This window comes from Rhinolophus sinicus, linkage group LG04 (assembly GCF_036562045.2).
Source record: "Rhinolophus sinicus isolate RSC01 linkage group LG04, ASM3656204v1, whole genome shotgun sequence".
Taxonomy (NCBI): Eukaryota; Metazoa; Chordata; class Mammalia; order Chiroptera; family Rhinolophidae; genus Rhinolophus; species Rhinolophus sinicus.
The window spans coordinates 103220393-103233724 of NC_133754.1; the positions used below are offsets into that span (position 1 = coordinate 103220393).

The 13332-nt window shown below is 41.4% G+C and overlaps 1 protein-coding gene and 2 pseudogenes across 1 annotated transcript in view; 1 reads left to right on the forward strand and 2 right to left on the reverse strand.

Moving 5' to 3' along the window:
* Positions 1 to 13332, forward strand: part of PARP4 (poly(ADP-ribose) polymerase family member 4) — a 76150-nt gene that overhangs the window by 34348 nt on the left and 28470 nt on the right. The window contains 7 exon segments of the mRNA XM_019749611.2: positions 3641 to 3805; positions 4452 to 4498; positions 4647 to 4725; positions 8472 to 8609; positions 11177 to 11372; positions 12336 to 12403; positions 12974 to 13161. Of these exon segments, the coding sequence (XP_019605170.2) occupies positions 3641 to 3805; positions 4452 to 4498; positions 4647 to 4725; positions 8472 to 8609; positions 11177 to 11372; positions 12336 to 12403; positions 12974 to 13161 (881 nt within the window).
* LOC109456992 (sorting nexin-5) lies at positions 1435 to 3603 on the reverse strand (annotated as a pseudogene).
* On the reverse strand, positions 6542 to 7054 carry LOC109458997 (10 kDa heat shock protein, mitochondrial; annotated as a pseudogene).

Consider the following 13332-nt stretch of genomic DNA (forward strand, 5'->3'; position numbering starts at 1 on the left):
TAGTCCCTAGAATTTCACTTGCTGTTAACAAGGGGTGGTCCGATTGGTCAGACCCATTGAACCAATCCTAAATAATATGACCAAACAAGAAGGGCTATTTCTGTCATTGGGAACTGAGTTTCCCAGAAGTGACAACGAAAACATTTGGGATATATAATTTTCATCTTCTGATTAAAAGGTGTAATATATTTACATGTTTCCTAGAACTAAGCTCACCTAGCAATTTATTCTGTTTTCTTACCAAATCCTAACTCAGGGAGGAATTTCTGTAGGTCCTGAGACAGGTCCAGGTTCTTTTCCTTGTGATTATTTGCTTTAACATGGATAGGATATGGGGAATCTGGAAGAAGGAACAACTATCACATCCACTAGATTTCTTAAATATAAGATGTTTTAAATGTGCCTTTGGCAGGTACTAGGCTGCATGTGCTCAGTTTCTAACCAGCATCTCCAGTGTAGATGTTTAGTTGTTTTTAATCACGGGCCACGTGCTTCAGGTATCATCTCTGAGGATGACATTTTGCTGTAGTTCTGTGAAAATTTGATGTTTGGAAGGGGAGTTACTAAGATTAATAGTGACTTAAGGGATAAATGATTACTTTTGACATCTAATACATCCATTTGCAGAATACGAGTGAGGAAGGACGAGGTAACTGTTAACCAGTTCATAATGCCCACCCCCTCCCCCTCTGAAGTGTGTATAAAAAAAGGCTGCGTTCAATTCACATGCTGCCACTTAGCCATGTGGGGTTATTGTCATAAACGAGTTGGCCTGCACGTTTCTCTCTTCATGCTGACATATTTCCTAGGAATATGAGCCACAAGACAAAAGTCTTCACAAAGGACATTACCTATGGGTAGTCTGGTCAGAACCATTGCCAACTCAAGCCTTTCCATCCTCTAGAATGTGTTTTGCCATCGGTGACTATAATGTTTTCATACTATATTAATAATATATAATAACATAATGTATTATGTAAATAGTATATATTATTATACAGTTGGCTCTTGAACAACACAGGTTTGAATTGTGTAGGTCCACTTATACATGGATTTTTTTCATTAAATATATTGGAAAAATTTTGGAGATTTGTGACAATTTGAAAAAACTCACAGAAAAACTACATAGCCTAGAAACACATTAAAAAAAATTTTAAAGTTAGGTATATCACAAATGAATAAAGTATATGTAGATAAGGAAGAAAAGGAGGAAGGGATGGTCTAACTCTATCGTGTTGTGTGAATGCAGTCAGGCTTATGAGCAGGACGGCCCTTAATCTATGAAGCTCATCCCTGAGCTTTGAAGGGAAAAGATAAACACCAGCTGCCCATCTTGGTTGTACAAGAAGGGCCTGGACCGTGAGAACCCTTTTCCTGGGTTGGTTCCATCTATGCTTTGTCTCAGGATGTACCTGGCCCATAAGGGACTGCCTTTTAAGTTCTTTTGATATTGGACAATGTCCCTGGCCACCCAGAATCCAGGTAGCTAATGAGGAAATTCTTACCTTGTTCAAAGAAGTCCTGTGCCTCCTTAACTCCAGAAAAAAGGACTTCATCAGCACTTTTCAGCACACTTTTGAAAAAGGCACCAAACATCTCTTGGTATTTTTGTGCCTAACACTCAGATCCTGATGGAATTCCAGGAAAACATGACAGTTCCATCTTCATTGAGAACAGGGCGAGAAGAGAGCCACTGAAGAAAGATTTCATGGGAGGGCACAATCTTCTTACAGACAGCGAGGCAGTCCACTTCCAGCTCTTGCTTCATCTTGGCGAATTCTTCTTTGCTCATAGTCCCTTCACCCTCTCCGAGTTTCTGCATCTTCTCTTGAGGGCTCACGGAAGTCAGGCTTGTAGGAGCAGGTGGAACAATGAGCCCAGCATAGTTGGCTGTTCAGCAAGGGTCACGTAGCCACACAGTCCTAGTGCTGCTTTGCACCAGAAAACTCTGGGCTCAAATGCGGGCAGCATGGTCTTGGTATACACTGTAGACTTGACCTGCTCTCTCATCAAGTGCGTTGGGTATGTCAGTCTGAAGTGAGGGATCAACACTCAGGTCCACAGATAGAGATCTCAGCTTGCTGTGATCCTGCTGCTGTCGCAACTCTGGGACCACAGCCACGCAGAGACCACTGACCAAAGGGCCACGCAGGAATGTGGAGCCAGAACTCCCAGCGAGGCACGGCTCACCGTTTCCTTAGTAATATTTTCTTTTCTCTAGCTTACTTTGTTGTAATAATACGCTATGTAATGCATGCAGCATACAAAATGTGTGTTCATCGACCGTGTATGTTATCATCATTAGTAGTTAAGTTTTGAGAGAGTCAAAAGTTATACATGGGTTTCTGACTAATGGGGGTTTGGTGTCCCTAATGCTCAAATTGTTCAAGGGTCAACTGTATATGTATTATTATATGTTCAATACATTATATAAAATATTTATTTGCTAGTCTCTGAGAGCTGGGAACATTATACATATATATTACATATGTGTTTATAATATATGCACGTTATATATTATACATACATGTGTGTGTATGTATTACATAGAATATGTACATATGTGTATGTATTATATAGAATATGTATGAGTATGTATTCTATATAATACATATACACATATAACATTGTATATAATATTATATAGGGTAATATAATGTAGTAGTATTTTCCCAAGCAGCTGAACAATATTATTTTATATGTATATACAACTTTGTGGATTATCCAGCTTGTTGTAACAGAAGTGACATCTTTCTTCCATTTCACATCCTACCCAGAGACAGCATGACAACCCCGCACAATTAAGTGGCGATCTCTCATATGAGCCCCAGGCTTTCATACAATTCTTTTAAGGACAAACTAGTAACTGTTTAATAATCATGTCTTCATTGTTTATTCCCATCCTGCAAATGAATCTCCTTGATGTCAGAAGTCATACTCTGTCCCTTAAATCTGTGCTAATGATTAATGTCATACGCTCCTGACCTAAACCTGCTGCATGGTCACGTGGAATGGGGGCAGTGGTTGGGGAGGCTCAGAGGTTCTCTGTGCAGCTATCAGAAAAAATACATCTAGCCCTTTTTTCTGTCCTCGCTAGTCACGAGGCTATCTCTCTACGCAGTGGTTATCAGTGCCCCATTGAAAGAAAACGAAATACGTTTTCTGAAAAATGAAGTGATGAATTTACTGCAGTTAAAAGAATTAAGTGAGGGCCAAGCTCAGTGACAACCTCTGGCTGTGCAGCTGTGGGAGGAGCAGGTGCCGGAGGCTGCAAGGGCCAGAGAGGCCCCCGTTCTCCCAGCAGGGGCAGCATGGATGGGGTCCCTGCACAGAGCCCTGCATGTGGGGCCTCTTCGTGGGGAGAGGCCACTGGGTGCTGCTCCCCAGGCAGGCCAGGGCTCTGCTGCCAACAGTCCTCCTCTCCCTGTGCCCACTGCAGATGTCACACTGTCCCCACCACTGGGCAGTGGCTCCAAGGGTCTCCTTCATCACCATCAGTGCTTGTCTTGTAGGCTCTGTTCGTGTTTTCTGAGGCAGAATCTGGCTGACTGTAATCCAGCTGGTTTGTGTAATAGGTGGGGTTAACCGGCATAAAATGGACATGCTGTGAGTCGCAAGCTAAGTCATGTTTCTGTTTCAGGATGTTTTTACTGTAAGTGTTGGAAACTTACCTCCCAAGGCTAAGGTCCTTATCAAAATTACCTACATCACGGAACTCAGTATCGAGGGCACCACGGCCAACTTCTTCATACCCGCCACGGTCGCCCCTTGGCAACAGAACAAAGCTTTGAACGAAAACATCCAGGTCTGTGTGCCTAAGATAAGATTTAAAGAAGCTCTTTTTAGTGTGATTTATGCATAGGGAAGAAAAATACCTAAAAGAATCTAACCTTTTTGGTATAAAGTCAATGTTACTGACATCTATGCATTTACACACATGTAATGTTTGTAAAATAAGAATAAAGACAGATATGCTCAATGGGCATAGTATTTTTATTCTGAATTATTCAGTTATTTAAAGGTGTTTGTGTCTGTGTTACATGTTCATCATGAAGAATTCAGATAAGCATAAAGAATGCACATAAGCCCGAGAGGAAAATTTAAACCATGCTTAATTCCATCACCAGAGATTAACACTGTGGTGTAGATCTTTCCAGACTTACTAATATGTGTGCGTTTATATAAATTGTGTGTGTGTATGTGTATAGGTATGGATGTGTGAGGGTTTACACACATACATATGTGTAGTTGAAAAGGCCATAAGTTACCCTGACATTAGTTACATTTACTGTCCTACAAGTCACCGTCATTCCCTAAACAAATGCTCTGTCTCACTACAAAGTGAGACCAGCTGTCTTGCTGCTGGTTGTGGCCTTGATGACATTACATTCAGCTTAGAGTCTCATTGTGAAACCTAATAGATACTTACTAATACATTTTTCTTTAAACAGGATACGGTAGAAAAGATTTGTATAAAGAAAATAGGAACAGAGCAAAGGTTAGTACCTACGATATAAAACCTGACAGTCATTCAGTGGGCGTTAGTTTTATGGCTTACATTTTTATTTAAATTAATGAAACAATTACAGGTATTGTGTAATATTTAAGATATTAGTCTAAGACAACTTTCTCTTCCTTTTCGGTAGCTTCTCTTTGAGTATGTCTATTGAGATGCCGTATGTGATTGGATTTGTTTATAGTGATACACATGAACTGAAAAAAAAGGTTAGTAAAGCTTTGCTTTATTTCCTAAGAGCTCTTATTTTAACATTAATTTTATGTTATCAAAGCAAGACGCACACATGGATTAAAAAGTGAAATGGTACTAAGAACAGCTTCTTACGAGCAGTAGCAGTCCTGAGACAGTGAACCCCTTTAAATATTTTAGTTCTTTTCTGGTGGCCCCCATAGTTTTAAATAATAATTTTTTACTGTTTGTTCTTCATTCATCTGTTTCAGAAATTTTGTTTTGACTTCCTGTTATGGTAGATGAAAATTGCCCCCTCTGTTCACCTTACTCCCCACTTTTCTCTCCCCTTCATTCCAAAAGTTATATCACAATTTTTTGTTACATCAACAGTCAATGTTTGCATTATTATGACTATGTAAATGATGTTTACTATTGAGCCAAAAAATGTGTTATGATTACATTTTCTTTTACTCTTTCTTTTTAACCTCTTTATATAGTATTTTCTGGAGGGAAAAAGAAAAGCCTTTTTAATTTGCTTTGTGTTCTAGGACAGTTCTTCTCATGTGCTCAATACCTAGATTAAAACTCCTCTCTGTACTATTTTCACACTGTTGAGTGCTTCAGATAATCTGCTAATTTGTGTTTTCCCCTCAAGACTGTCCTTCCCAACTTGCCTACTGTGAGGCCTCCCTTGATTCTTCTTTGCAGGACTTTCATCTTCACGCTCTTTCTGGTTTTGTTCCTGCCACTTGTCAGAGCACAATCTCTTTACCTTCCTGAGTAAGAGCGATGGGTGGCCACGTTGGCAGTTGTCCTTATCCACCCGCTGCCCTTCATCACTCGGTGAGGGGCTCAGGCCTGGGTTGGAAATTACCTTATCTCTGAGTAGTGAAAATATTGTCTTTTTAAAAAAATTTCTTTAATGTGTTTTTTTTTTTTTTAATTCTGCAGGAATTTCAGATATTCTCTTTATCCCTGGTATTCTGAAATTTCATGATAGTGTGATATTCATTCAAGTATGTAGCTCGTGGACTTACGTTCTGAGAAATTTTGTTAGATTTTTAAGAACTAAGTTGTTCCTCTCTCTTTCACCATTCTGCAGTGCTGCTCAGTCAGATGTCCCCTGGATTGAGCTCCTTATTTTCTTACATTTTCTCTCCTATTTCCCATTTTATTGTCTTTTTTGCTTTCTGGGTGATTTTCTCAATTTTTAAATTCCAACCATTCAACTGAAATTTTTGTTTTAGATCTCAGATTTTTTTGTTTGTAAGAGCTCTTTTCTGTTCTGTATTCCTCTTGTAGGATCTTTGTGTGTTTCATGGACGCATTATTGTCTCTCTGAAAACATTCATAATATATTTTTTCTTCTGTTCCCTATGGTGTATCTCCTTTCTTTGAGTTCCTTTTTTTTCTTTCTGGCTTTTTGTTTGTTTAGTGTCCACATGTCATGTTAGAAGTTTTTCCTCAAATGTCTTGGTGACCTGTGTGTGTTCATCTTCAATTGAGACATGAGGAAGCCAGTTAGATGCTCTGAGGTGAGTGGGGTGAGTGGACCTAAAAGACCTGCCCCAAACGTGGCTCGAGCTGTCTGTTTGGTGGTTCGTCTCATGGTGTTGTTTTAGCTGCTTCTGTTCTGTTACTCAGAGCTCCCCTCGGGTGTTCACTGAGCGTAACAGGGAGGGCGACTGAGGGCCCCATGGTGTGAGATGCCGACTGTCACCTGTCCTGTTTGCTGCCTTTTGCTCCTGTGCTTCTTTTTTTTTTTTTTTTTTTTTTTTTATTTGTATATTTTTATTTGGAAATGTTTATATCAGTACAGTGGAACTAAATTTTAAGAGACACTAGATGTCATTACTTTGGATATCATTAGTTTATTACAAAAGAGACATGGAAATTATTTACATGATGAGATTTCAGAACTTCAGTGGAATGGGCAGCTTCACGTGATGCCATGTCAGTAGTGATTTATTTCAGTCTACATATTTTCCAAGAATGTCACCATCTCTAAATAAGAAATAATCCTTGTCATCTATAACTACTTTGGTGCCTCCATACTCTGGAAGAAGAACTTTATCTCCAACTTTCACGCTAACTCGTTGAATCTCTCCGCCCTTTCCTTTAGAGCCTGGTCCAACAGCTACTACTGCTACTTACAACACTTTTCCTTGAGACTTTTCTGGAAACATAATGCCTCCCTTGGTTACAGTTTCTGCAGCACTCCTTTCAACTAATACTCGGTCAAAGAGGGGGAGAAACTTTCTAAATGCCTGTCCTGCCATGGCTCCGGCAGCAGCAGTTCGTACTCTGCTCTCGCGCCGCGGCCGCAAGGAGAGACCTGCAGTCCGGTTTTTTTTTTTTTTTTTTCCTGTGCTTCTTTATGTCTAGATTTCCAGAGTCTGGATTTCATTTGGTTGAATTTCTCGGAGTAATAAATCTCCAATTTCCTTTATGAGAGAAGACGTACTAGCTATTGGTGCCAGCTACTTGGCTACTTGTGGCGGGGAAAGGGCCTGTGCGTCAGACAGCTTAGTATGCAGTCTCTTCACTAGGACCGCTGTTTCCTTCAGTGCCTGGTGCCTCCAGTATGTGAGCCCACCAGAGCTGCAGGGCCACTGAGCCCACTGCCAGGTCCGTGCCCTCTGCAGGACTCAGGTGGCAGCTTCGTTCAGTCTGGCTAGGTCACTTACTGCGCTTCTGTCCGCTTTCCGTGTTTGTACATTTGTGGGCATCTCTCGGCTGCTGTTGTCTTTGTTCCTGTTCTCAATATCTTCATGGCTTTACACCCGTTTAATTGTTTCCCTTTTATTGTAGGGAGTTTTAGGATTTTGCTAGGGAGCGGAGGTAACCACATAGATTTAATCCATTCTGAACAAGAAGCCCTTTGCATCAGATAGCTTTTGCTGGATAATGAGCAAATCTCAAAACATTGTGACTTAAAACCGCAAGCATGTGTTATTTCTCACAGTGTGTGGGTTGGCTGGGCGGTTCTGGGCTGGGCTAGCTGGGCTGGAACAGGATGGTCTAGAATGGTCTCACATATCTGCCTCTTGGCCTGGTGTCAGCTGCGGTGATGGCCATGTGTCTCTCATCATCCAGCAGGTAGCCCAGGTTCATGGTTATAGTGACAGACGGTTCTCTGTAGCAACAGGCGCGGGCAGGCCCCATTGCACAAACGCTTTTCAAGCCTCTGCTTGCCTCACATCTGCCAATTTCCCATTGGCCAAAGCAAGTCACATGGCCAACTCCAGACTCAAGGGCAGACAGAGATGCCACCTTCGGACAGCAGGAGCTGCAGTCACATTGCAGAGGGGCCAACACACCGGAATGGGAGGACTGTGGCCATTTCATAATTTGCCATGTTGCCTTTGTTGTTTTAAAGTTTATCACATACATTTTTAAAGTTATTTTACATTTATAAAACTATAATTTTAAAAGAATGTAGAATTCTTAGATTTCTGTTGAATTTTCTGGTGTCCTTTCTGCTGCCTCCAGAGAAGTCTGAGTACGCAGATCTATCATCTTTGGCTCCAGGGATCAAGACTGTCTCAAACTCACTTAAATTTCACGGTTTATATCACCCTAGGCATTTTAGGAGGGTAATTAGATACCAGTCATGTTTCTAAAACCTACAGTTCATAATTTTAGAGTTTATTGCTACATTGTTGATTCTTAGTAAAGTTACATAAACTATGCAAGGGTGTGCTATTTGACAGGTTACTGCAAGTTAGTAATATGGTATTATTCCATTATTCATTTTGTCATCATGGTTGTTTGTTTGTAGAGCACAGACTGCAAAGCTGTGATTAGCACCGTGGAAGGGAGCTCCTTAGACAGCAGCGGATTTTCTCTTCACGTCGGTTTATCTGATGCGTATATCCCAAGAATGTGGGTTGAAAAACATCCAGAAAAAGAAAGCGAGGTATGGTCCTTACTTAAAAGTAGGAGACACTATTGAAAAAATATTTCAGAATAACTAGATTATTTAAATTTGGAAAGTATTGCTAGTCTTGAAAACTAGCATTAGAAAATAAGCTCTCAGCACCCCAAGATTCTACAACTAAAACCACTTATGATGCCAAGCGTGACAAACTTCTGAGGTTTCAGCCAAAATCCTCATGTGGCAAATTTCCTTATAAAGGTTGTAATTTTTACCTTAATCCCTACCAAAAAGAAAATCTGCTTTTAGACATTACATTGATTAGTCTGTATTCTTTTTATAGTTTTTAAGTATTGATGCTATAAAAAGAGATACAGAATTGTTTATTTATGGCCATAAGACTATTTTGTGTAGCTTGTGACAAAGACTCTTCTTAATTAAAACAAAAATTGAGAGTGACATCAGCAAGGTGGCTGAATAAAACATCCCTCATTTGTATCCCCAGCAACAATTATTTGGCATCCACAGCAAAGTGCCCTTGTAGGGGCTTTGGGGTTCAGTTAGGAGACTATGAAACCTCAGTGCCATCCAAGACCAAGGAGAGTCATTTGGAGCAGGTACGCTCATGCAAGGCAGCTGACTTCCTGTCGATGGTCCAGCTGCTGAAGTAGGAACAGTTTCATGCCCCTGAGAACTTCGCCGCAGCCCCACTCGGCTTGGCTCTGTTGTCAACACCCTACGCCAAGGGAGCCAGGAGGAGTGAAGCTTACCCCTGCACCAGGTAATAGGTGTACAAAACTCGATCCCAGCTGTGGACCCTGAAGTGACTGAGGAAGTGGCTCTAGCGTCCTCAGCCATGGTCTGGAAGCCCCTGGAGGTGAGCCCACCAAAGCCAGTCAACATGCGAAAATCAACTGTATTTCTGTACACAAACAATGAGCTATCTGAAACAGAAATAGAACAGTCCATTTACAATAGCTTCAAAAACAGTAAAATACTTAGGAATAAATCTAATCAAGGAGATGGAAGATCTGTACACTGAAAATTATAAAACATTGATGAAAGAAATTAAACAGACAAAGAATTGGAAAGATATTTCGTGGTAGAACCACAAAAATACCACGAATAGCCAGAGCAGTCTTGAGAAAGAAGAACAAAACTGGAGGCTCTTGATTTCCTGATTTCAAATTACATTACAAAGCTATACTACGGAGTCTGGTACTAGCATAAGACCAGCCACACAGATTAATGGAACAGAATCATGAGCCCATAAATAAACCCTTGCATATATCGTCAACAAATATTTGACAAGGGAGCCAAGAACACCCTGTGGGGAAAGAATAGTCATTTTAATATATGGTTTTGGGAAAACTGGCTATCCACATGTTTTTTGAAATTGGACTCTATCTTATACCACTCACAGATATAACTCTAAATGGATTAAAGATTTAAATATAACTTCTGAAACTATAAAACTCCTAGAGAAAAATGTAGGGAAAAAGCTTCTTGGCATTAGTCTCGCCAAGATTAATTGGTGGATATAACATCAAAAGCACAAGCACCAAAAGCAAAATAATAAGTGGGACTACACCAAACGAAAAATCTTCAGTACAGCAAAAGAAACAATCAACAAAATGAGGAGACAACCTGTGGAATGGAGAAAATATTTGCAAACCATACATCTGATCGGAATGAGATGATCATGTGAAAATCAAGTGGCGAGTACCAGAAGATTGTATGAAATAATGTCCAAAATATGTAAGGAACTCATGCAACTTAATAGCCAAAGCATTAATAATCTGATTAAAAAATAGGCAAGCGACTTGCATGGATATTTTCCCAAAGAAGACATGGCTGGCTAACAGGTGCTTGAGAAGATGCTCAACATGATCACTAATCAGCAAGGAGATGTGACATTCTGCTTTTTATCTAAACTATTATTGAAGAAATCTTAACTCTTTTTGTTTTTATAGTATTATTTTACCTGACTAGAAGATTTTCAAATTTTACAAGTAGATCTTTTCCAATAGAAATGACACATTTATGCCAAATTCTGTAACTTTTAGCTATATGTGTAGCTTTGTACCTTAAATGAATGCTTGAAATATTAGTGGTATATAAACTAAATCCTTTTTCAAATGCCACAGCTGAGGACGGTAGTATAAAAGAGCATGGTACAGTGATGATCCCTTTAGTTACAGGAATAAGCACATTTTAATTCATCTTTTCTATAAACATGGGTTTTTGTACATTGGGTGTGCTGTAAATGAAACACACACACATACGTTCATTGGTGTGTTTCTGTCTCTCCCTTTGAGGCTCAGGATTTTTGAGCCGCTATTTTTGTGCCAGCTATTCCCACTCTATAGCACGGAAGGTCCTCTATGGAGTCTAAGGTCTGGTGAGAAGCACTGTGCCTCAGCCCCAGGGGTCTTCACCAGTTTTTAGGGGGCCACTTTTTATCCTCTGTTGCTCTATCCCAATTACATGTCCATTGTTTAGAGAGATTGCATGAGTGGGTTTGGGGATCAATAGTGTCCACATGAACGAGCCAGACCAGTTTCACCTGTGAGAAGCTTCTGATTCCAGTGCCTTCTTTTCCCTGTAAGGCCTGCATGCTCGTTTTCCAACCAGATCTCGGCGTCACCCTCCCTGATGTAGCCGAGGAGAGTGAAGTGATTATTTGTCTAGACTGCTCCAATTCCATGGAGGGTGTGACATTCTTGCAAGCCCAGCAGATCGCCTTATACGCACTGTCCTTGGTGGGTAAGAAGCAGAAGGTGAACGTTGTCAAGTTCGGCTCAGGTGAGTGCTCTGTGACTCCAGTGCAAAGTGTGCTTCCTCCCTGAGAGCAAGTCATTCGTGAGCAGAGCTGACAGCTGTCGGTGCCCCTGACCTTACTTTTGGAGTGAGAGGTAGCACTGCACAGAGTTCAAGAACTCTGGAGCTAGGTCCCTGGGTTCAAGTCCCAGCTCAGCCACTTACTAGCTATACATGTCAACTTGGGCAAGTTACTTGAACTTTTCATGAAAGTCCCTACCTCACAGTCTTGTGAGGAGTGAGCTGATGTATGTAAAGGTTTTAAAACGGCCTCGTTCATAGCAAGTGCTATATAAACATTACTGTCGTTACCACCGGCTGAACCAAAAGCAAGACCCTTGGTCTGACGAGTATGAGGGTCTCAAGGATGTGGACAGAATGTTTGAAATCAGCACTATGGTATAAAGTCTCTAAGGAATGGTCTCAGGAAGCATCAGATCAGCCCTGTGAGAAGAAAAGTAATGCCATCCTCCAGGGGTGTCCAGGGCCATCTCAGCCACCAAGAAGGCACTTCAGGAATGAGAGAAGGACCAGAGTGGAGTGAGGGGACATCACGTCCTATTGGTTCTTATCTTCTGTGCCATTTAGCCGAAGGCCCAGCCCAATTATGAAGGAGCCAGGGTCTGCTGCTGGGGGCAGAGGTCACATAAGCTGGGGAGTGCAAAGGTCATGGAAGGAGAATGTCCCTCTGGTGGCCAGGCTGCCTGTTTTGTCACAACACTCACATCTGACTGCATCAGCAATCTGTTACAGAGTGGAGATCTCTGGATATAATTTGATTCAGAACCTTTTGCACAGGGAAGTGTATAGTTTGTACTAAAATTTATTATTTAAAGGAATACTGTGATGATTTGTTTATATGTTAAAATTATCAAAACATTCTTGTTTGTTAGTGGTCAATAAAGTGAATATTGAGTGGTGACACCTCATGCCCATCTTATCGCATAGGTTACAAGGAGTTGTTTTCCTATCCTAAGTGCATCACAAACAATACCGTGCCGACCGAGTTCATTACGGTGAGTGAGAACCTACCTTCCTCTGTCCTCTGAGTCTGTTTCTGCCCAGTTTTAGTGATACTACCCACCCCCCAACTACCTTCAGAACGCCCCCAGTCTTTCTGTTGTGGTATGATGGTGGGCTCTTTTCTTTCGTTGATTAAAACAATATGAACTCATTGAAAAAAATTTGGAAATTAAAAAGGGTAGAAAGAAAAAAAATCACCCACAGTCCCACCACCCAAATACAAGTAGCATTATCAGTCTTGCAGTGTTTTCTGTCCCTTTTTTTCTTTTTTGTGCAATGGAGCAAGCTCAGAATGGCCAGTTGCCTTCTCAGTCGAGGCTGGCAGATCCCGGGGTGTTTGATGTAATAGTTCTTTGAAAACCCTAAAAAAGCAGGTAAGTGCCAATTGGTAATAATGTGACATGCGACAAGGCTACAAATATACTTCCACAAATGTGTGATTAGGAAAACATACCTTTTCATGGCAGTATCTCTAAATCCTCGTTGAGAGACATGCTCAGTAAATGATACCAGTTAACGGTGAATATCCCCCGAAAAGGGTAATCTTTCTCTTCATCCTGCAGTCTGCCTCGGCTACCATGGGAAACACGGACTTCTGGAAAACGCTCCGGTATTTGGGTTTACTGCCACCTTCTCGAGGGCTACGGAACATCCTGCTCATATCCGACGGGCACCTCCAGCACGAGGGCCTGACTTTGCAGCTTGTGAAGAGGCATGGTCGGCACACCAGGCTCTTCTCCTGTGGCGTCGGGTGAGTGTGGGAGGTCCCGTCCCAGGAGGCCCCCCGCTGATAGGCCTCACAGGGTTTGGCAGCTGGGAGGCTCATGCTTATGTGTGGAGGCTGCTTAGGGAAGAGGTGGAGTCCTGAGCGCTGGGCCAGACTGCCGGGGTCTCAGCAGCTGAGCCGTCCACTTCACAGATG